Source organism: Athene cunicularia (genome assembly GCF_003259725.1).
Source record: "Athene cunicularia isolate RWA chromosome 2 unlocalized genomic scaffold, athCun1 chr2_part1, whole genome shotgun sequence".
Lineage (NCBI taxonomy): Eukaryota > Metazoa > Chordata > Aves > Strigiformes > Strigidae > Athene > Athene cunicularia.
Genome location: NW_020799095.1, coordinates 107,625,299 through 107,649,581, shown reverse-complemented (window position 1 = coordinate 107,649,581; position 24,283 = coordinate 107,625,299). Strand labels below are relative to the sequence as shown.

Genomic DNA, 24,283 nt, shown 5'->3' with positions numbered 1-24,283 from the left:
TATTTCCAAAGCATCTGTCAAAACTTGGCTTGTGTGTGCTTTGAGCTTCCAATATTATATCTGTAATTAATCTTCCTCTGGCTTGCAAGTGTTTTACTCTTTTAGCTGTTCCTCATAAAGTTTTTAATAAACACCTTTATTTTGTATTAAAATTCATTTTTAAATTTGACTACCGTGTTACTTTTGAATTTTGTTATTCCGTAAGATCTCTTGTCAAGTCATAGTTAGTGTTAACATCCCGGGCATGTATTCAGTCAGAAATGTATCTCAAAACTATACCTTTATGGTTAGAGATGGAATTTCATTCTGTAGGTATTCTGGTTTACTTGTTGGCAGAACTTCTACATGAAACCATTACTAGTGGTCCTGACTTCAGTAATAAGATTGCATTTACAGAGCCACTCAGATAGCTTCAGTGCCCTTGTTAATGCCTCCATTCCTGCTAATCTGTCAGCAGCTTTAAGTTAACATTGCCATATTTAGTCTTGATTACGATAAATTAGCAAAAGCATTGTGTTTGTAATAATATGAAACATACATATACACATGAAGATACTCACAGAGAAGGTGACCAGTTGCAAGAGACATTTGCTAGGTAAAAGCTAGTGTGAATGGAGTGCACAGAAGCTAAGATAGCTCTGTACCTAATCAACAGCTGGATAGTAGTGAATTTTTAATATGACCATATAAATAAAGGTGCAATTTGTAGTTGACTGCCTGGTCTCTGCTGATACTCTGTGAGAGCAACCACCCTCTGGTGTGTCTGAAGAAAGTGTCAGTCTAACCACCAGCTAAACTGTATCCTTGGGCTACTGAATAGAGTGAAATTATATTCATGCAATAACCAAGTGTTATCTTTAGTCATTCAAAATGTTGCTGCATTTTGGAGAGTAGGCCACATGCCACAGTTTGTCTAATAGTCTCAGGATTTGGATTCAAACGCGCTATATGCGTATGTGGACAAGGAGGTGTGAGGGAGAGGGTAGGTCCATGAGCACGAGTTATTGCTTGGACTTACCATTGGAGCAAATGTATAAATCTTCATCTGGAAAAAAAGACCTTGACTCGTTGATTACAGGATGTATTTTCCACACGAACACTGATCTCCATCACTTCTATTTCCTTGAAGCTCCTAATAATTTGGGGGATTTGAGGTCTGAGAATACATGGGAATGTTTGGCACCAGTTTTTGTATTTTCTTATGTACATGGCATCTCGGAGACATTTCTGACCTCTTCATGCAGGAACCTCCCTGTCCAAGTGCTGATGGCATATGCAGTTCCAAAGTGCAGATATGGAGGTGAATAAAACATCTTGAATAGATATATTTCAATAATAGACTTGAGTCATTTTTTTACTTTGCTGTTGGGCATGCTATGCCTAGTTTTTCTTAAATAATGAGTTTTCCACTTCCTAAGTTTGCTTAAAAAGGAAACAGAATACCCTAATTAGGGTTTGGCTTAGATTGTGATCAGGTATAGTTGTGATGGTCTGTTAATCTGGCATACATTAGAGGTTTTCAAGGTGCAAACTATAATAATGTGCTGTATAACTGTTATCCTAGACATTAGTACAATAGTCATATAAGAAAGGGCTAAAAGATGTCCAGCTTTTTACTAGAAATTACAAAAAAATCTCATCATATAAAATATAGAAGGCACTGAGATTTTAAAATTTTGAATATTTTATGCTCAATATTCATTTAAGTAAGCTAGCTCAGCTTCTTCATGTGTTTAATTATTTTAAGCTACCAAAGATAAATTACACTAACTCTAGAAAATATTTTCTTATAGTATGGTCTATATTTATTTACCTCCTGTGCCTGAGACTGTTGTAATTTCTGTTTTTAATAGAGTTTTATGATAATTGAGAAAAAAATGAAAGCTATGATCATCTTTACTGTGAAGTTAGTGTTAAATTTTCATCGCTGTTGTCTATTAACGTTTTCTTATATGTTGTATATGGCTTTTTTTTTTTTCCCCCTAAGAATTCAGAGTGGAATCTTAAAGAAATTCAAGATCAGAAAGGAGTTTGGAAAGTGACTCAGGTAAACATGACTGTAAACATTTAACTTCACATCTAAATTCTTCTACCTTCTTTTTACTTTCTACCATGAATTAACTTTGAGTACCTTGTGACCAACTCACATAGAAGGCTAATGGGTTTTGCTAAGTAATGATGCCTGCTGTTTAACAACCAGGAAAATTTAAATACTCGTGAAAACATGAAACACTTTATTTGTATTCTAGTTATTCACAATAATTTCCAGTTTGCTTTAAAAGATAAAAAATCTTTTAGTAATAATCTGTATATGCAGTGATATAATTTGAATATTTTTCTTCAGTTTCTTTAGAAACTGCAATCATACCCCCACCATGCCTTATATTGCCACATGCATATATAAAAATAGGGTGGCCCTAACACCATTTATTTTCTCCTGATGTGAACTTCTAAATTTACACAACACACTTTGGTGTCCCATTTTTGATTGTCAAATGTAGCTCTTCAGGACTTCAGTGATGCTTTTCAACCATCCTCAGTCAAGTGTTGATATTTCTTCAGCTTCTCTGACTGAGATCCCAAGTTTGTTATCATCAAAAGGGGTATTCCATCTGTATCCATCCTTTGGCAGATGGATTCCATCAGCTGTCTTCTGCAAGAACATGGATAATGATCATATTCAAACTGTTGTAGTAGCTACCAGGTCTTAAAGCCTCAAGCAAGACACTGAGTGGAAGCTCCAGGACTATTATTCTGAAGAAGTCCTTAATGTCTGCATTCAGTGTCACCAGATAAGAGGCCTTAAAGTGGGGTTCTCAGAACCAAGCTCTGGCTTCTGTCTAAGCAACAACTTTCCAGACATCACTTCTTCATTCACTATGATGCAAGAAAATCAATGTTTCCTTCAAAGTTTCAATCCAGTAACACAGAAGCATTTATGTTACATAAGGCCTGGTAGGGGGGGTTGGCCATGGATGGATGCCAGGTGCCCACGAAAGCCACTCTATCACTCCCCTCCTCAGTTGGACAGGGGAGAGAAAATATAATGAAAGGCTGCTGGGTTGAGATAGACAGGGAGAGATCATTCACAGACTCAACTTTGGAAAACTAGTTTAATTTATTATCAATCAAATCAGAGTGGGGTAATGAGAAATAAAACCAAATCTTAAAACACCTTCCACTCACCCTTCTCTTATTCCCCTGTAGCCCCCTGCTACCAAGACCTTACCACTCAAAACCCAATACACCTGGCAAAATCACCAGCTGCTGAACTGCCTGTTGGTACAGACCTTACTGTTAATGGTGCCTGCCCACAAGATAAAGGCAAGTAACAGATTTCCAGCTGCTGTTGTTGGGCACAACCTGTGAGGAGATGGGATACAGTAATAATGTGCCAACCTTGAGACAACACTGGCTGAATCAGATCCCTTGCAAGAAGTAAAAGTGTTGCCTTTTTCTTACATAAAACTTGATACTAGATAAACAGTACAATTATCACTTCCTTCTCATACAAATTCCCTCTAACTGGAGAAGATCTCCTGTGATGCATCATTAGCACACCAGTGTATAACCTATCCTGAGAGCCTTTTCACAGTTGGTAAGTGAGTGCCATTGAGATTCATCTCTTCCTTCCTATAAAGGAGACATTCAATTCCTCTGGGAAAAATATCTCTACTATTAACACTCCCACTCTCACCATTATGAGATACAGGATTGTTTGGCTTCATTGCTCCTTCCTGATCATTCTGAGATGAATACTCACGTGCTGGGAGTGTTCTAGTATTAGATTCTGATCCAACATCATGTGGGACTGAAAGAACATACCTAAAACTGGAGGTATGCATTGCAGACTTCTACTGCAAGTCCTTGACTCAGAAACCCTCTTTGGCTCCTCTTGCAATAGTCTCAGAAGAGATTAACTCTGAGAGATATCAAAGGCTTTTTTTTCTTTAGAATCAAATGTTGGATTTGCTGTGATGACTGGAAGTCCTGAGATTTCTGTTCCTTTTTTTTAATTTTTTTTTGAGATAAGCGTGAACATTTTTATTTGCTGCTGAACAGTCACAATCTCCATTTTGCTTTTGTTATAAAGCTTGTTCTCTTCCATCCTGTGACTTTGTACTGTGCAAGAACTCAGTAGCGAAATCTAGTATCTACATCTCTCATTTCTAGAAAGACAGCCCCTAAGAGAGTTCTTGCAGTTCCTGTTTGTCCCAGACATTAGCAGAAAGTATTGAATGTTCCTCTTCTTCCAAAGGGTATTTCCTAGTGCCATCTGTGTATAAAGCAACAGAGATCCAGAAATGTTGGTTTTCTGAGAAGCTGGTCCACCTACCAACCATTTTGTCACCTGGAACATTATCTGTAACTTTACCTAATATTGTGCCATTCTACAGGAATACAGACATTATGCTGCATTTCCTACTTGAAACACTCCTAGTAAGGATAACTATGTAGACTATAACTTAGAACTAGAAAAAGGACTTATTTACCACCTAGTATAATACTTTGAAAAGAACAAGTCACATGTACGGTGATGTCTTGCCCTCTTTCCCATAAACTTGTTGACTTATTTCACTCTGCTTCTACAGCTGAAAGGAATTCAAAACGATGCCAGCTGTGTTCCACTTTATATATATAGATAGATAGATAGACATATGTGTGTGTGTGTCTGTGTAAATGTGTATATCTCAATATCATAACTGAGAGATATAATGAGATAACTCATTAAGTTATATGATTTCAAGTGATGATGAATTTTTAGTATTATAAACTTAAGTGTATGTAAGACCTGTACATTCTAAAGAACACAGGTGATGGTACATAATAGTTCTCTATTTTTCTCGTTCTTTATTTCTTTGGGTGGAGGGGAGAAGTCTGGGGTGGATGTATGCTGGACCTTCTATTTTCCAACCTTGAAGGGTGTTAATTTATTTTGCAAATATTTTGTTCCTTTTCATTCTGCAGTTTTCCTTTTTTCTCTCTCTTTTTTTTTTTTTTTTTTTTAATCTAGGAACATGCCTATGGGGATTATGTTTCCCATCAGAAAAGATTTTTCAGTCTGACATTAATATTTAGAATTTTAATTCCTTTTTTTATGGAATTATTTTCTACTGTTTGCTTAAATAGTACTGCAAATTCATTGTCTGCTTCAATGTCATTTTTACATTTCCTAATATTTCTTGCTGATTTCTCCGCTGTGTTTGTGTCTGCCAATTTTGCTGGCTATTCAACTTTTCCTATTCAAATGCTTCTGATATTTGCTGACTTAATGGTCAACTTTTCTTTCATTTTGAAGACATTTTTAATCACCTTATGATGTATTTGTTAACTTCTGGTCTATTCATGGTGTTTACTTAAGAATATAAATGTTCTTTCAGATTTGGATTTTTCATGTTCTACTTCTGCTTTTGAAATACTGAAAACTAATTCTATATATATTTTAATGAAAAGGCTTAAAGCAATATGTGATGAGCTAGAGGAAAAGCAAAAAGAGAAACTCAATAAAAGAGCAGAAGATATGAAGAAGATAGAAGAGATTGAGAGTCAAGTAAATGATCTAGAAACAAAATTTAAAAGAAATATATTTAAAGACAACCATGAGGTAAAAGTAGTAGATTCTGGACCACTCACTAGCATATCTTTTTGTCATTATTAGAAAAAAAATAAGAGGAAACAGAAGTCCATAGCTCAGAAGAGTTGGATTTTGCAGCTGTGCCATTGTGCTGTTATACAACATAACAAAACACAACATAATTACACCCTTATTTTTGACCTTTCTTGCCTTCTCTATTAGAAAAATCTTTCTGTCTCTTCTGTGGTCTGTTTTCTTACAAAAGGGGATACTGTTTAATACTTGCTTGTTTCCTTTGTACTTCTTTGCTTACTTACAAGCTGAAGAGAGCAACTAGTGTATCAGTCATGGGATGCTGGGGACCTTCTTCACTTCCTCATTTTATGAAGTACACTCTTCTCTTACAAGCATTTCTTTTGCTTCTGGTAGAAGGTTCCTACTGTTCTAGTATTGACATGTTTTGATTGGGCCCTCTATCACTGTGAAAGTGTGGCCAAAGAGCCATTTTCCTCCAGTTGTCCAGTGATGACCTAGTAGCCTATTCCCCATATTTGCAGGGTATACTAGTGGTGTTCACCTTCCCTGGTGTCAAAACCTTGTGAAATTTTTCCAAAAATAAACCTGTTCAGAAGAGTAACAGGAATATTAACTCAACTTGTATGACTGAGAAACATTTCTTTCAAAATTAGGCTTTCCTCTTTTAGATCTGATGATCTTTTGGATCTCTGAAAGCTTTGCTTATATGGAGTGCTACAACAGTGGCAATAGAGGGCAGAGGGCCAAGTGGCCAATATGTTATCTACATAAATTACTGTTTGAAAACAAGGTAGTACAATGATGGATGCTTTTGAAAAACACCTGATAGTATGTGGATCAGTAGACTAGTAGTCCTACAAACATGAGACCTTAGCTAGGTAAACAATCATTTCCTTAAGTGATGGTGATAATTGTATGTCCCCTGACACCTCAACAAGGATCTGTAGAAACAGACCTTATTGTTCTGAAATTATTTGGAAACATTAAAAATCAGAACCATAGTTTAGTGCAAGATGTAATGACTGTACATTATACTGAAGCAAAGCCCTCAAACAGAAGCATTCATTCTTTCTTTTGCAGAACTGTTAGGAATGTAATTTATTCACAGATATTTATTTTTTTTTAAATAAAAGCATTTCTATACTTTTACTTTATCCTTTTTGTATGTCTTTTTCTTGAGCAGGTGCTTATTCATTTTCTGCTTTTTGGAAAGGGCTCTGAAAATAACAGGAAACATGGGAAAAATACAAATTTTTTTCAGTCTTCTATCATGAGTGAAACAGTTTGGCTTTCACACTGGTAATTGTACAAATCAGCAACACTGAAATGGGGGCTGTCCTGTCATTACAGTTAAATTAAGCTTTGCGTACTACTCAAAGCCTTTTTTTCTGTATTCCACCATGAAATATGAGGAAATCCTTGCAAACAAGTCCTTCCAAATGTGAGCTGCTCCACATTATATGAATGGGTGGGCATACTTTGTTCACTGTAATGAGCAGTTTTACAATCTCAGGGAGGTGTTTGAAGCTTCCCTTTTTTTGACAAGGGAAATAGTGTCTTAGGGAACAGAACTGAACATACGGTAATCGGTGTGAAAGAAGTAATTATTTCTTAAATGTCTGAAAGAGGAGGGGATTTTCACTGGACCTTACTGCCAGAAAAGAAAAAGAAAAATGTCTTCATTTTTGTTTCCAAATCAATAGGAAACAAGCCTAGCTATTCATGGTTTACATCCAGAATTAAGGCAAGGAGTTTTCAATAAGCCCTATACTTGTTATGGAACATTCTCACAATCAAGCAAGATCAACATCTTTTGAATCTATTCAGTTTAGAACAGGATTTTTTTATTTTTGCTCAAAGCCCGGATAAAAAGTTGCCTCGGCAAGAATTTTTTTTGTTGGAGAATCAGTCTGTAGGTTCATAGTTATGTTATCCAACTACTAGTAAATAGCTTGTCATGAGAAATTGTCTTCTCCAGTTTTTTAGTGTTACTGTATTTGAAGGGCTCGACATTGTATGTAGCAATACTTCACCATTTTTGTAGGAGAAATGGAGGATGTTGAATAGTTTGAGTTCAGTTAATGGATTATATGATGATAGTTTATTTTTAGTGCAGGTTTAATAAGTCAAATTGAAAAATTAAAAAAAAAAAAAAAAGATTCCTCTAATAGCTAATAGTATTTTCAAAACAACGCATTAATGGCAGTGACTAATGATGTTAGCCCTTCCCCGACTAAAACTAAGTAGAAACAATGTGACAAAGATCACATCATTAGTTTCCTGGAAACCTAGAGAGGTGTGGTGTAAGTTATACATCATGGTCTATAGCTGTGTATTTGCTTCTGGTTTAAAAGCTTGGAAACAGAGTTTGCACAAGCAGATTTGTATGTGAATGATATGCAGAAGTTATTGGTAATTTCAAGGAAGAACTTTCTCATTGATCAAAAGTTTAAATTATTGTTTCAGAACGGAAATATTAATACCTATTTTAATATTCTTTGTCACATAGTCTAAATGGCATTTTAAACTTTCAATATAACTATTATACAAGTTCTATAAGCATATTTAGTAATGTAAAATTTTACTTATTACATATATTTAAAATAATTTGTTATTAGATATTTGGTGCTCACACTAGTGATGCAGATGAAATTAATACAATAGATAACTTTTTTTCTTGAGGTGCTAATTAATAAGAGAGTGGATTAATGAAAAATATAAAAATTATATATCCCAATATTTTCTTTCTTCTTCCTCCTCTTTTTAGGTGTCCTTAGCTGTATTTTTCATGAGTTAGTCATAATAAGTAATAAACATTTATTTTGCCCTTTATGCAAATTCCATGCAAGATATTCCAAATATATACTTTGATTTCAGAACTTTATTAGTAACTTCCTTTGCAGAAAGAAAGTAAAGAAGCATGGGGAGCGGAGTATGCTTTTTTTTTTTTTTTTTTTTTTTTTTTTTTTTTTTTTTTTTTTCTCCCCTGTACGATAATAAACACTATATGAAGTAGCAGAGATATTTTGTATTTTAAATGTGCATTTTTTCATTCAAAGCATAGAGCATATAAACCTACATGACAAAAAAGTGGGTATGGAAAAGAAAACATAAATAAGCTTAAGAATTATAACTGTTAATGACTAATGTATTTTCTAATTTCTACAGAAGGTAGGACAGTAGCTTAAATACTAACACATCTGTTTATGCATGAACTCTCCAGAAGCTCTCCTGTTTGGATCAGAGATTACAAGAGCTAGATAAACAGCAGAAGCAAACTGAAGAACAGCTGGAACAAAAAGAAGTACTATGCAACGACAATTAAATGATATACAGGTGAATAATTTAATGTTTATATGGCTTTTCTGAAGTATGTTTAATCCCAAAGGTTAGGCTGGCATTTCTACACAGTTGTCTTGGAACTATGTACATACATACAGTGTATATACTATTTTCTATCTCCTGCTTGAACTAACCTATGAGGTCCATAGCCTTGAGATAGCATAAAGTACAAAGCAGAATTGATATTGGGGTCATTGAGAAGTCCTTTGCTTTCTTCATTTGCTACACTGGCTCAGATTGCTTGAGGGGCTTTAGAAATTCAATGGAGAAAATCAATAAAGGACGAAAAAGATTCTAGTGTAATAGGAAGTGCCTGCTGATTGCATGTTTGCTCAGCAGATGGCATCTTTTTGTAAATGATGGCTTGTATCTGCTGTATCAGTTACTAAACTGTATAATCCACCAAAGGGAATTATTGAATTTCATTATTGAAAACTGTACTTTATATAAACATGGTTATAAGCATTAGAAGAAACAAGCATTTTCTTTCTAAGATTCTGTTTATTATTGTTTCAATTGCATATTGTGTAAAGTTAAGTTAGATATTACAGCATCAAAGATGAGTCATACAGATTAAAAAAAAAAAAAGGAAAACTTTCACGTTGTTCAGGGTAGTTTTCATGAATCCAGTAATTTCTATTGAAAAACTGAAACTTCCTATATATATATTACAGAATCTTAAATTAAACATTGGGAAATTCATTTATTCACAGGTTTCTAAATTGACGGGGAAGACAGACTTTATACATCTCTTCCTGTTAAAGACTGTGCTCTACCAGACTGCAGGTTTACCAATAGATTTTAGAATATATGGAAATGACTGATGAGTCAGCATACAGATAATCAGTAATTCTACAGTGTTCTGCTGTGCATGTATTTCCTATACTTTATTATTATTATTTTTAATACTGCCTTTCCTAGTAACTGTAAATAGCAGTACCTATTAGTTCAGTAATATTTGTGTTGGTGTTCTGGAGGAGTATTAGAGGAGTGTTGTGGGTAAGTGGAATAAAACAATGTACAAAACCAATATTATGAGATCTGTAGAGCTCTGAACTGGTAACAGTACTTGGATATCTTAAATGTTGTGTTCTTGAAGCCTGATACAGTTCTTCAATCATAGCAATCAAAGCTTTGTAAAAGGAGGGCTTTATAAAAGGGGCTGTCTTTTTTTTTAATAAAAACACATATTTCTAGCTGTGCAGGCTCACACTATATGACTCAATTATGTTTTATGATTTTAAAGGAAAAGTTAAGTTATATTCAGAGTTTGTAGTGCTCTCCCATGATTAAGACATTGCCTTGTTTAAAGCTTGTCCAGTGTGGAGCTTAAATGGTGTTGTGGAAGAAATGGCTATGACTCTATACTACTCGTAGTATAGAGTCTCCAACTTCCAACTGATCAAGCAGTTCACCCAATCCTTCATAATTTAACTGTGTTAGGACAAGATGAATCACATCCTGGAGTCTTCTGCACCTCACAGTTGAATTCGAAGTGACTTAGTTTGGTCTGCTGACATTTAAATGTCTAAATGCTAGATACCTGGATAAGAGCATATGAATTCTACCCCATAATACACTAGTAGCCTTGGTCAGCAACTAGGAATAATGAAAAATACTGTTCATGTTTTGGACAGCTGAATTACCAAGTGCCAAGGGACCCATTTGACTTAAGCAGGATACTGGGCTGTTACCCACTACAGCAGGCCATGAGGAGCAGATATTCCGTATATCAATATTTGGATCACACAATGTAGAATATCTCACTATTTTTGTTTGTTTGTTCTAAAACCTGATTGCAAATTCTCTGTCTTCTATAATAGGTACCAGATTGCACTGACTCAATGGCTAGTATTCCGTATGCTTGGAAGCCAACATTTTCAGGTTTTATTTGTCTCGGTTAAAGTCCTGAAGAAAGCACAGGAAGCAAAAGAGACAAAATTCTTACCCATTGGCAGTTTTGTTCTAACACAGCTCGTATGTGAACCTGACTCTTTGGCAAAAAACATGCCATGGCTTCATATTTATATCTGGCCCTGATATCTTAATCATCTTAGATTTCATTATTTGTAAAGTTTAAGGCCAGGACATCTTGTATATAATGGGCTATTTCTCCAAGTTTTCCTGGTATTGAGCCTAAAACTAATAATTTGAGACTCTCTATGGGCAGTTCAGTTGCAAAGGGATTTGCATTAATTACGCTATCTTCATTTTCTTTCTAATGATTCCGTGTTCCTGTAAGAAACCTGAAATTTCCATCTAATACTATATGGAGGTGTGTGTGTATGTATGTATGTATATATATATATGTGTGTGTGTGTGTATATATATATATAAAAAATACTTTTACAAATTTCAGAGGCCTTAAAAATGTCATGTTCTTATGGTACCTTGCACAAGATATCTGTGCCCTTCATATCTGTGCTAACATCTGTTACAAAAGATTTGATTCCTCTTTTTTTTTCACAGCTACCTTTTAGGTACACCTCTAAGAAGCACTTTCATAAGGAAAAAGATCATTAGACTATGCACCAGGCTACTGCTTCAGAAAAATGGGGCGGTATCTAAAGAAGAAATTTTTAAAATACCAATCTTTATTTGAATACCATGATTCATTCTTTGCCTACTGAACTGTGAGGTCTTGAAATTTGTTATTTATACCTGTGTGCACTTAAATCATATGTGTATATGCATATATAAGGATAATCAAAAGGTATTTTCCTTCCTCTTAATTTAACCCATTTACATAGCTGCTTACAGCCCATTAGTACAGGTTACAAAATCTAATGCAGCAAGACCACTTTAGAAGTATCATCCAAATAGAAGACTCCCACCTGTTTATTATTATTGAACTGCTACAGATATTTACCTTGTTCATTGTGGGGAAGCTGCATCTTTGTTCACCAGATACTGTTTGGTTTTGAAAGTGGAGTTTCCTTGTCATGAATCTTTACATTTTTTGGGTCCTGTGACTGTCAGTCACTTTTGGTATGACAAAGACACTGCAATTTAATCTTTCTTCTGTAGAACAGAAAGTTTAGTGAAAACATCTTTTAATTTAAAGGTTTTTCGCAGCTTAACATCAACATCTCTTTGAGTAGTCTACTTGTAGCTGAAGAAAGTAGGCAGGAGTTCAGGAATCATCCTCTGTGCTTTAATCCTTCACTGTCTGGAGTACAGGATGACTGTTATGAAAAACTTGACATCTAAAAAAGGACAGCTCCCAATTTAGGCAACCAAATTAAAAATGCCAGTTCTTAGAGATAATGAGTAAGCCGTATACCCCTGGAAAAATGCCAACTAAAAATACTAACCTAAAAGTCAAGTTTTTTAGGTATCTGTCTAGAACAGTATTATATTTTGTAAATATTTTGATGATCTAGCAATAAAAGCTGCCAGTTAAGATGCTGACTCTGCATACACTGAAATAAATAGGCCCAGACTTAGATCATATGTGAAAATTGTTACTTTTCACTATCATTAATAAAGCTTTTGCTATGCAAGCCAGTGCTTATTTGCGAAACTTCTATGTATGAGCGCAAAAATAAGAAGATACATACTGTATGAAGACTGTGGCCTACAAACATGCATACATCTGTATACAAAATAGGCAACTGCAAATATACAAGTGCCATAATAAAATTTGTGGATATATAGTAGAAGAATTGTGCAACAAGTTGGAGAACTGTAACTGGATGTGCAAAGTCATGCTCTTACATAACTGCTGTTCTTCCATTTGCACTAAGTGCTTCAACTTCCACTTCTGAAAGAAGTTCTTTTTCTTTGGGTGTACAATTTCATGAATTGTTACCCATAATCATGTGCTTAAAATACAGTATTTGGAAATCTAGCCCTACCTAATTTACATGCTATGTATTTGTTTTAAATATTTCATTTGTTTCCAGTCAAATTGCTGAAAACTCTCACACTATGAAAAATTTTAAAAATGAACTTAAAGAATTAAATGAATTATGGAACACAAAGCAAATTCAGATGGAAAATACAGAAAAATCACTGATTTGCAGTAAGACCTAACTATTAGATGAATTTTAAAACAGAGTTTATTACTTTTACTAAAGTAATTTAGTAACTTTATTGCTATTACTAAAGGTAGCTTTATTTTACGGTATTATTTCTAGGAAATATAATGCACTCTTTATCAATAATTTGAGAGTATTTTTGTCTGATCACTGCTTGTAGTTTTAAAGCATCTGTAGGAGTTATTAATGATAAATTGTCTACCTAACAAATTGAATTTCAGGCATCAGAATTACTTTTGGAAATCTGGTAATATTCATGGTCAGTTGCATCCTTAATTAATGGAGGTTTCCACGCACTCTGTGTTTTCTCTAGTTTAAGTGTGGACCTACACTTACTGTGACTGATGAGTCCTGAAAATAGTCTCAAAGGGCTCTATCCAACTGATAATGCAGGCTGCCTTCTAGGCCACACAAGCCTTGGAGGGCTGTATATGCTGATTGCACAGCAGGCTTACTCTTCAAGGATAAAGGTGAACCTGCTGTGCAATGTCAAAGAGAAAACAGCTTGGATTGTTGAATTGTACAGGATGTCTAAATAGTGAAAAAGTGATCCCTGCATCATTTCTGTGATCTCATTCACTTATATACTGTCAGTGTTGAGAGATCTCTGAGAGATTATTCCATAAAATTCGAGACTGAGGAAAAAAATTTGGTTTTTTCCAATGTAAAAGTTTTAGCTGAATATGTAGGACTGGATAAGTTGGGTTTTTTTCCAAATCTTGATTCAAACAGAATGATTCAGAGGGACCCAGTGTGCAGTGGAACTTACTGAACTTCAAGAACAGAAGGCATCTTTCCATGACTGAAAATCTGTTCTCGTTTTCCACAGCTCTTTAGCCAGTAGTCAGTAGTTTCATATCAGTGACATATTGTATTCAGACTTGGAGAAGAAAGGGATAATATCAACAATAAGTGGCACTGAAAGTTCATTCCAGCAATTAATTGTTTCTACATAGCTAAGAAGTCCATCTGTTTCAGAGGAACTTTCTTGCATATTGTCCAAATTCTAGATCTCAAATAGATAGTGATGAAATCTTTGCATTTTTTCTTGAACATGCTTTTAGCAATCCCATCTAATAGAAAGAACTGTAAAGTCAAAAGAAACACACACCCCCACCCTCAACTTCCAAACCATGCCTCCCAACGGCTAGTATTTCTTTTTGTCATTCTCTGAACCCAGAAGGTACAGCACCCGGGAATTTCTTTATCATGTGACTTGCTGAAAACAGGCAGCATGCTTATGCCTTCTGGTTGTCAAGAGCATTCAGCTTCTCTGTGCTTGAGGTTCAGAGGAGAAGAGTTGGGTTGTTGGTGTTTTTTCATTGCTTGCTGCTTCTCGTTAATGAAGATTAATGGTGACAATATTCAGGAAAAAAGTTTCTTTCAGGCTAATCTACTTTCTTCTGTTAATATTTCCAATAATCTGACATATCACGTGGCATTTCATCAGTCTATTTTAAGAAAGTCTGCTCTAGCCATTTCCTGTTATATTTTGTTATGCGTATAGTTCACTACCAAATATAGTTGTCTATTTGAATGGGTTTTCCTTCTTTTTCTAAGAGTGCTCATACCTGCCTGACTTGATAGGGAAGATGAGAATAAAGGATTAACTGATTTTACTTTTGGCTATTATTTCCTTTTTTTTTTTTTTTTTTTTTTTTTTTTTGGCATGTCATTGGTCTAATTCTAGAGTCCCTACTTCTGCTTTCAGTCTTCACTGTTATCCTTTTACAGGTACTTCCTAGCATTTTTCTCTGAATAGCATCTCATTGACTTATTATTGCTTGCCATTAATGCAATAAAAACCCCTAAATAATAGCTACTAGAGTGAAATAGAAACATTGACATGGTGTTAACAAAATAAAAGTAATTTGAAATAAATACTTTTTCCACAATAAAACTGACTACAAAACTGAAGTCTACTGCAAAACTTAGCTGAACTTGTTGACCAAGGTAAAATTATAAGCTGCAGGTATCCCATCTAGAAACAGTCTTATGCCAATGGCTTTTGAAGATTGTTTTCACACTCTTGGAAGACAAAAACCTGAAGTTAAGGATGAACATGAAATATATTCACTCAAATTTTTTTATCTCACTGGAGTTTGGTGCTAATTAAATTAGAAGAATGATTAACAAATACTGGGAAATTAAGGTTGGTGTGAGCAGCATCCTTGCTTGGATTTGAGCCCACACAATTTATATGCATCAGTTCACATATGGTGAACTACCCACCAGCAAGAAGGAAATAAGGGCAGGAAGGACATTAAGGGGGTGTACTGGAGATTAGGTAGGCTGGAAGGGTGTTTTAGTGCAAAGGAACTCTAGGTAATTTCTGATGGATCCCTTAGCCTCTTTAGAGAGGTTTTTGTAGACATTGATTCAGAGGAGGCCTTAAATGCTTTATTTTCTGTAAAGGGCTTGTTCTGCAGAGTCTCAGAAGAGACTGTGAGGAGAATCTTGTGACCCCAGAATTTAGAACTAAATTCAAAAACTCCTAAATACATCTGTTCTGCCATGTATCAACTAATTAATAAGGATAAAAGCTTATTATTGGTCCCAGCTGTTCCTAGCATGATAGCATAAATGGCTCCCGAGCGGTCAGCATCATCTTTACATGAGAGATTTTTCCCTTTATTAAACTGTTTAATTTGTTTTAAAATTTCAAATTATTTTATTTTATTGTTAAAATAACATTAAGTTTACACAAGAAAACCTTAAATTTAGAAAAAATAGACTTAAACTTATATCTTCAGTTTCCTTTTTTGTGATACAGCCTTTATGATGCAGCCAACTGTTTCATAACCTAAACTAGAGCACTGTAGGTAATCTGTAGAAAATCAGTTATAAATACCTTTAGTTATAAATACCTTTTTTTTTTTTTTTTTTCTTTTTTTAAAAATATGCTTCTGTCTAAAAGTAACAGAAATACAGACCCTGAGAGGACAGAATGTTATTACAAGTGCAAACCTCTGAAAATTGCTTAACTTTACATATATCGTATGGACAGAGACAGAAACAAAATATTACACAAATAGTGTAAAGCACCCACTTCCAGTCTCAATAAATAATGTTACCCAATATGCCACTGGTCATGGGCTCATTCTGTGTATCAGAATATAACTTCTTGAGCAGATACTTTACATGTGGGAGTGAGCCAGTCCATTCTTTAGAAAGTTGTTTTAAAATTGCAAGCTGTTTTTTAAAATTGTGAAAGTTATGTATCTCAATAGACTCGTTGGATATGGACTGATAGGCAGAGTGTCTTTAAGTGGTCTAAACATTCATACTAAGCTCCATCATATAGCTCTTTGGTTTTTTAAAGGGTATCGTTATTTGCAAGAAGACACTATTTTATCTATTATAAAATTGAACATTAAACATTTAAATAAAGGCTAAAAACAGTATAGCAGAATAACTTGATTGCTTCACTGTATTATTTTTTTTATTTCAAAAGAAAAATTTAAGTGATGTGATGTTTAAGCAGCAAAGTATTCAGATGGTATTTAGTCATCTCCAAGTTGAGCTAGCAGAATATGAGGAAAAGGTTGAAACAGGAAGAATAAACATATGGAGAATTACTACAGATTAGAAAGAAAATACTGAAAGATTCAGAATTGAGTATTATCAGAGCTGGTCTTTATGTGAGAAGCAAAAAAATATTTGATTAGTTCTGGATCCTTTTAGGTCTAAAAAGGATACAGTTTTATCAAAAGTTTGAAATAAGTAGTATCTTCTTGTCCATATGCAAGTATTTCCAGTTAAATAAATTGCTATTTTTCTATAGTAGACTTCTGTAATTCTGTGAATAAAGAAGTAATTCCAGGAAAATTATAAAATTGTTCATTTGCTTTGGCACTTTTAATTCTTCATTAATGCTTAGGGCTGTTGTATAGTTTTCCCTGTTTTCTCTTGTTTTGAGTTGTGCGTGCCTCTGAAAAAGAAAAGACAAGGCATCACTTCTGCTACCTTGAAAAATCTTTTTCTCCTTTTCACCAGGTGCTCAGAAACAAATACATCTCAGATAATTTTGACTAAGATCAGCATCAATAAATTTCCATTCCTTTTTAATCTCTGAAGTACAAGGATAGTGCTCAGTGCATGCAATCTTCTTGATAGCGCAGCAGTCAAACTTCAGTCTTTTGGATAAAGCTGTTTCTGAACTATTAGGAGATACTCCTTAACATGACCATCATCTGGATCTTAGATGCTATGGTTGATACCAGGTAGATGGGAGCTAGAGTCTGTGTAGATGCAACTGAGGTATCAGAGCTATCTGCGATAGAAATATAAAATACACAGTAGTAAAAAACCACAAAATCTTCAGAGAAATCAGATGTGAGTACAATTCTCTAAGTTCTTTTCTATATTATTTCCATATTTAAACTTTTTTTCCTAAGAAAGGGGATAATTGCCTAATTCCTTGTGCATATTTTTCTGTGTATTTACATGAAAATGATAATATTAAAAAGTTTCTCCTTTGGGGACACATTCCCAGATTAAGATATTTACAATTGTAGCTGTATTAAAAATAGTTAAAATACTTACTTTTGATCTTGTGTTCTTTACTTTTATGCCCATCATATACTTTTCTCAGTTTAGAATAGTTTAGATTACTTTAGACAAAGTCAGCTACTCAATTACTTTAGTATTCTCTTTAGTGTTCACTTTTCCTTCCTATTTCAAAAGTGTTCATGTTTTTGTTTTCACAAAATCTGTACTGATCAGGGTATGAAAGAAAGGGAAATAGCAACAATTAGAACATGTGTTTTAAAAAAACAGAGATTGCTACTTTATTACTTTTTACAAGGTACTAGCCCTTTCAAAATACCTTGTTTCCTTGTGTTAAATTAATTCTGAGGTCAGAAATACTTGCTGTCAACTACATTGACTTGCTTGTCATCACCTTAACTTCAAAAATAACTGTAAGGTTAATTTGGTGAGGTACCTTTTTTATCTCCTCTAGGACAGCAAGATTTGTTTTCCTAATGTGTCCTGTTTCATCCTGTCTCATTTCTTCTCTCATCTCCTTTACACATTGAGTTATGGGTATTCCCTGAAGTACAGAGTTCTTAACAGTATTTCATTATTAAATTAATGTTTGAGTTATGAGATTATGCCAAGCTTTTGGTGGTTAAATGTAAGTAGAAATATGCTGCATGCTTGAGAGCCTGTTTTAGTTTTTACTGGAACACACTGCTGGTCTCTGTGATGACAACTCTCCTCCATCTAGGTCTACAGCTGAAATGAAGGTATACACTGTCACCCTTTGAATATTAACTTTGTTATTGCCTAGTCATTTTTATGTCATTGTTTTACTGGAAAATACAGGGAAAAAAAGCATTTATTAAGTCCCAAACCCCACTGATGCTGATTTTTTTTTTTTAAAAAATTAAGAAATGAAAAATATAACATGTTCTAAATGTTTATATTACATCAGAAAGGTCTCTCTTTCTCTGCTTGCTCACATCAAGTTCATTTACTCTTTCTTTCTGACTAGTCAGGAAAGACTAAACTGGTGGTAGTAACACCAGCAAAGCCAAATATTCCTTCAGTACCTTATGGACAATCGAAAAATTTCAGCAGGGTGTTCAGTTTGTTACCCATCAGAAATGAGCAGAAGGCCTAGTACCAGTGAGTGGAGAAAGTTTTTGAGGGCACTGGAACTCGGATTTACAGGCAGGCTCTTCAAGGAAGCTATCTGTGATTTATGGAAGTTGCACCATAGCTTTTAGGATGACCAGTGTGGCTCTCTAGAAAAGGCCACTTGGACAGCTTTCGGAAGTTTTTCTTGACATTAAAAAGTCAAATTGTCAACCTTGCTTTGGTATTGGATGGTAAAGATTAATTTTCTCCTTTAATCTGAGTTGAATGAAAAAGCATTTCAATTCTGATTTTTGAATTGAACAATGTCTGTGAATGTCCTGACTTCAGGTAAAGTGGTATAATGATTATAAGGCTTTGTCACTCAGGATCTGGAGATGAAAGATGGTTTACTGAAGTAGTAATGGAGCATACACGTGAGACCAGTTTTCACAGTCTGCTTCTCTGAGTCTGAAACTGGGTTCAATCCCTAACTGATATATAATTCAATAGGAATAGACTAAGCATATCTTTAAGGTAAGAGATGAGTGGCTGAAAAAGTAGTCCTCACAGAATTAACTCCCCTTTGGGAGAAAATATTAAAAAAGCAATGCCCTAGCTTCTGGAGTAAAGGAAGTGGTTCAAGAGGTTCTAATCTAGGGTTTCTAGAAATTCTAGTGAGGTATTATACTGAATGAGAACTGCCTGTCTTGATAGTTTAAAAAAATTAGAATACTTTGTTCCAAGTGTTATGAAGTACAAAAACTAGAAGGGCATGTTTCCTATATAGGCTCTGAATATATATGGTAATGTCACACATATTCATAGCTAAGGTAAAAACAAAACCTCAAGCAACTCAACATAAATTGTATCTTTTAGTTTAGGAGAAGGGCTGTTAGATGCTTTGATTGACTCTGAAAATGGAAAGTTAATTCATTGTTCAAGCTACTTAAGGAGAAATGCAGATGTACATGTCAACACAAAAAAGTTAGAGGTACACAGCTAGCAATATGGTTTGGAGGTTAGGATTATCAAGCATCTTCATTATCACATTTTACAATGGACAGGTATGAGCTGTTACATCTTATGCAGAAGAGAATGATGCAGTAATAAATGGAAAGACCAGTGAGAATCTCATCCTGAAATCTATGAAAAGATCCAATAAAATGTCCTTTTTGTGGTGACTTGTAGATTTTTTTTTTTTCTAATGCTAAGTAAAAGCCAATCAGTGAGAACAAGAGGAAGGAAAAACTTTTTGCCAAGAAAAAAAGGTTTGAATGGCTTGACAGAAAGGGGATAGACTGTGACATCTTTATTCAAGTAAGAGGTCCTTCTTTTCTGGAGGCTAGATGGCACTGTCAAATCTGTAAAGGAGATTAAACAAATCTCTTATCAAGAGATAAACTGGCTAGAAACTAGGTGAGAAATGTGGTGAGAAAACTAGGGACACTTGTCATTATCATGAAGGCAAATACCAAACCATAAAGAATGGTCCTGATATGGGAGAATCTGCATAAGAAACTAGTGGCTTCAGCACAGATCCAGACAGAGGAAGAAATTTTGTGGGGCTAATCTTGTGGTGTACTGAGTGATACAAACCATCTATTAATGGTCAGGACTGATCAGGATGCAAAGCTGAAGAGTCTGCGTGCCTGGTTCTTGCAGGAACACACACGTCATGTAATTTGGCTAGAGTGACTGATTTGCAGACCTTCTAGATTCTGTCTTCTCACAGGAGAAGGGGCTGCCAAGTGATAAGACTGTGACACATGAATGTAACAAGTGTCACAGCTAAATACAAGGTGTGACTTTTGTTTTACTAACATGTATGCTACTAAATGTGGGGAAATTTACGTGTATTATAGTGAAGGTATACCTTATAGTCACATTTTATCACTGTGATATTTGTAACTACTCTCATAGCATCTCATTACCTCATGTTCTACAGAGACAGTACAGTCCCCAAACTATCATATTGCCATTTGGCTCAGCGCTGATATGTGCTGTATTAAACACACAGATAAGAATTCTTGACATAACAATTCATAATGAGTGTTGGATCACGTTCAGAATGATTATGTTGTGCCTTGTTTTCTTAACCTCAAAACAAGCCTTGCTTGCTCTTATTTTCTGCTGCTAATGTGATTATTGTACTTTCAATTAAAGGAACTGTAAAAACGATTACTGTGTTTTTTGAAGTTTGAGCGAGACATTTTGAATGACCAAAACATTCTTGAAATGTGAAAATTTACCCTCATTAGTATTTTCTATTGCACATATGATAATATATTTCTGAAGTGCAGGTATATAAATCTTTAAATTCAGACATATGTATATATAGACTTGGACTTTTGATAAATACATTAAATGTTGTTTCCCAAAGCATTAACAGATATACTGATACTTTTACTTTCTTTTTGCTTTGAAATAGTAGCAATATCATGACTGCCTAATTTTATTATAATTAACATTAGTCTTCTGCTAAAAAACCTTCACCTTCCAATAATGTTTCTAGATTTTCTATGAATTTATTTGACTGTTGCATGATACTGGAAAAAAAAAAAAAAAAAACCCTAATAAATCAATATTTCTTTAGCATTGTACCTTAAAATTGCACCAAAGTCAACAACATTTCATCTAAAACTGAGAATTTCTCAGATATATAAAAGAGCGTTTGGAAATTCCTTTAATGGAATAACAATATTGTCTCCTTATCACAATGCAGAGTTTAAAAGAGGGGGAATATACTTTTTAAAAAAATAGATTAAATTTTATAGATACTAAAATAAGTTTTAGATTAGTTATTATTAAAAAGAATATTTAGTCTACAAACCTTTGGTCAGAACGTTTTTACCTTAACTTAAATGCTTTTCATTTTAAAACAAATCAGCATGTACCTATGAGCACATTCTTTATTCTAGAAAAGCGTTTTCCATCGGGGGAATGATATATCAGAAAATTCATGTCCAGTTCTAACAACTAGTCATGATATGTTCTTTCATCAGATATTGAGAGTATTACTAATTAAATAATCTACAAAATGGAATATTTCAATAGGGATTGTTATAGAAACATGATAATATGCTGCTGGAAGCTGAATTAGGAAATAAGAAAAAACGAAGCTAGATTCAGGAGGTCTGTTTATCATCGTGGTATTAGGTAAAATCCACTGGGTGTCTTTTATCATTTATTATTCATCTGTTTAGGTTATCTTTCTTCTAGTCATTCTTTTCAGTCTTGCTGCGCTAATACCTTCAGAGCATTTTCCATCTCTTACTTTCACAAAATACTGTTAATCAATATTACTGTTACTGAAAAGCTTTGTTACAGCATACCCATGTAAACACAAGAGTTACATTTGAAGATATATGACAAAAGAGGATTTTTTCAAAAGCTAGAGAGCCGTTGCTCCCTTTAGGCTATTTCGTGTGAGTGTGGGGTAAGGATAACAAATAGTCTGGCTATAAAATTGTCTTTAATTAGTTGACTCAGTGGCTTCCAACAGTGTGCTACACTGGTATGTGGGACTCCCATGTTACAAGATAAGACTTTTGAATCTTACTCCATGCTCCTGGGTAGTATTAGCGTATCGACTTACATTCTGTCCTGTGGGAAGTGCTGGCAATATTACGCAAATAACCATCCCACTGATTTTATTGGCTCATAGGGAAGTCATATACCTTCCCTTCTGAGGAATATGCATAGCTAGAGGTTGGGTGCCATGACAGTAATAATACTCTGAGTGAAAATCAAATGGATGTAAAAGTGGAAGGTTAATAGAAATTTTAAAGGATAGTTTTATGTTTCTTCATTGAAAAACAAGCCATATGCATAATAATTAAAAGCAAATTAACCCTTGCTGCATTTTAAACAGCATCAGTGAGAACTATTGTAATGGTCTAAGATATTTATTTATTTTTTTTAATTGAAACATTTATTAATTATTCCTTCTACAAACACAAAGGTTCTTTCTAAGATTGCAAACCAGTTTTGTTGATAATTTCTTCACTCATACTATTTCAAAAATATTTTGATTTTTGCCAGGGGTGCTGTTCTAATTTGTAAGAAATTATTTTCTGTATTTTCTATTATACATGCGTGAATTAAAATAAAATTTCCCACAAATCGTTTTCACATTACCTAAAATCTAGTGCAAGTTTGAAACGTGCATAAAATCCTAATCGAAAAATCCTAATTAATGCCTGAAAGTGCAATTGCATGGAGTATTAGGAGGATGTGTCTAGGCTTGGGGCCTGAAGAATTGAGTGAGAAATTTCAGACATGGGACACTACATTTTGATAAGATAAAGTTTTCAGTCCTAGATTTCTTTTCACATCTTTTCTTATGTCTTTTTTTTCCCCATAATGACACACATTTCAAAATATGGTAATAGGTGCTAGATGGTATTTGGTTTATAATGTCTTAAGTGTCTGTGCTACTTTATTTTCTTAAGATGAAGTAAGCATTTGTAAACATATGGCCATAAGTTCATAAAATTACTTTTTAAATTTTCAGTTGAAGTAACTGAAATTACAGTACAAGTATACCAACTCTTATCAGTTAAAAAATGGTGGACTGGTTTTGTTGTCCTGCAATCTAGATATCTCTGCTGATAAAATACAGTATCTGTTGTTGAACAACCTACAAGGCATGCCATGTCTCGAAAGCAGTTCCTTTTTGTGCTTCAATTTAACTGGCACCTTAGAACTAGTGCTGTGGTAGTTAAGCTTTCATCTGGTTTGAGGGCAAGATATTGGTCTTTTGAATACTCTTTTTGTACTCAACAATTACATATGCGAATTTTTCCTCATGTGCTTGCATGAAAAAGGATCAGCATGTACTCCTAGAGGACTTTTGGAACACAGTCTTTCTTTCTGGGCTTAGTTAATTCTAAGGACATTCAGGTGACTGGTTTGTGCTGATAGAATGTGTCAGTGTAAGGAAGCCATGAGATAGTCTTTAATGTTACACGAATGTAGTAATTTATGGCAAACATAAAATTCTCCTCTGTTGTATGAAATCTGATGTATGCCCTTCGTGATGTATATATATAGTGCAGTATTGAGAAGGTATCATTTACTACTTAACACGATCGAACTAGGCTGTGAGACTTCTTTGCCAACTCCTGTTTCTTATTCTAGCTCTTAAGTTAAAATAATTAATTTTCTCCCGATTTGGAGCTTCAGGTTTTGGTGCAACCAGAATTACTTTAGCTCTTGCCAAAGCCACTGTCTGTCAGTTCAGCTGCAGGCTTGTGTATACTTGAAATGTTTAGTTGATACTGAATCCCTGTAGTAAGTCCATTGCATGAAGTTGCTCTCATCTTTACTATATTTTTATAATTTAGATTGTGTTTCTTGTACATCTCTACAATACCCTCTGTTACTGCATTACTTTCTATCATGCTTCTCAGGCTTTTTCTTGGTTGGTTTTTTTTTTGTTTGTTTCATTCTAGATTAAGATTCTAAAATGAGTATCAGTATGGGGTTAAGATATGAGAAACTTATCTATGGGTAAATGTTGGGTTGGTTGATTAAGAATCATAGCACTATGCATTCCTTATATTTCTGCATTTTCTGTTGCTTGGATTCATTGTGCGTTTCGTAACAATGACATGTATACACTTGCCTTTTTTTTTTTTTTTTAATACCTGATTCATATTATCTGATATGGACAGAGTTATATAGTAGTGTAGACTACACCAAATAG

At 34.3% G+C, this 24,283-nt stretch overlaps 1 protein-coding gene across 1 annotated transcript in view; it reads left to right on the top strand.

Annotated features, from left to right (window-relative positions):
* CCDC178 (coiled-coil domain containing 178) overlaps positions 1–24,283 on the top strand; it is a 113,888-nt gene that overhangs the window by 37,447 nt on the left and 52,158 nt on the right. Inside the window, 6 exon segments of the mRNA XM_026841456.1 lie at positions 5,455–5,605; positions 8,835–8,915; positions 12,848–12,977; positions 14,705–14,727; positions 16,448–16,531; positions 16,533–16,611. Of these exon segments, the coding sequence (XP_026697257.1) occupies positions 5,455–5,605; positions 8,835–8,915; positions 12,848–12,977; positions 14,705–14,727; positions 16,448–16,531; positions 16,533–16,611 (548 nt within the window).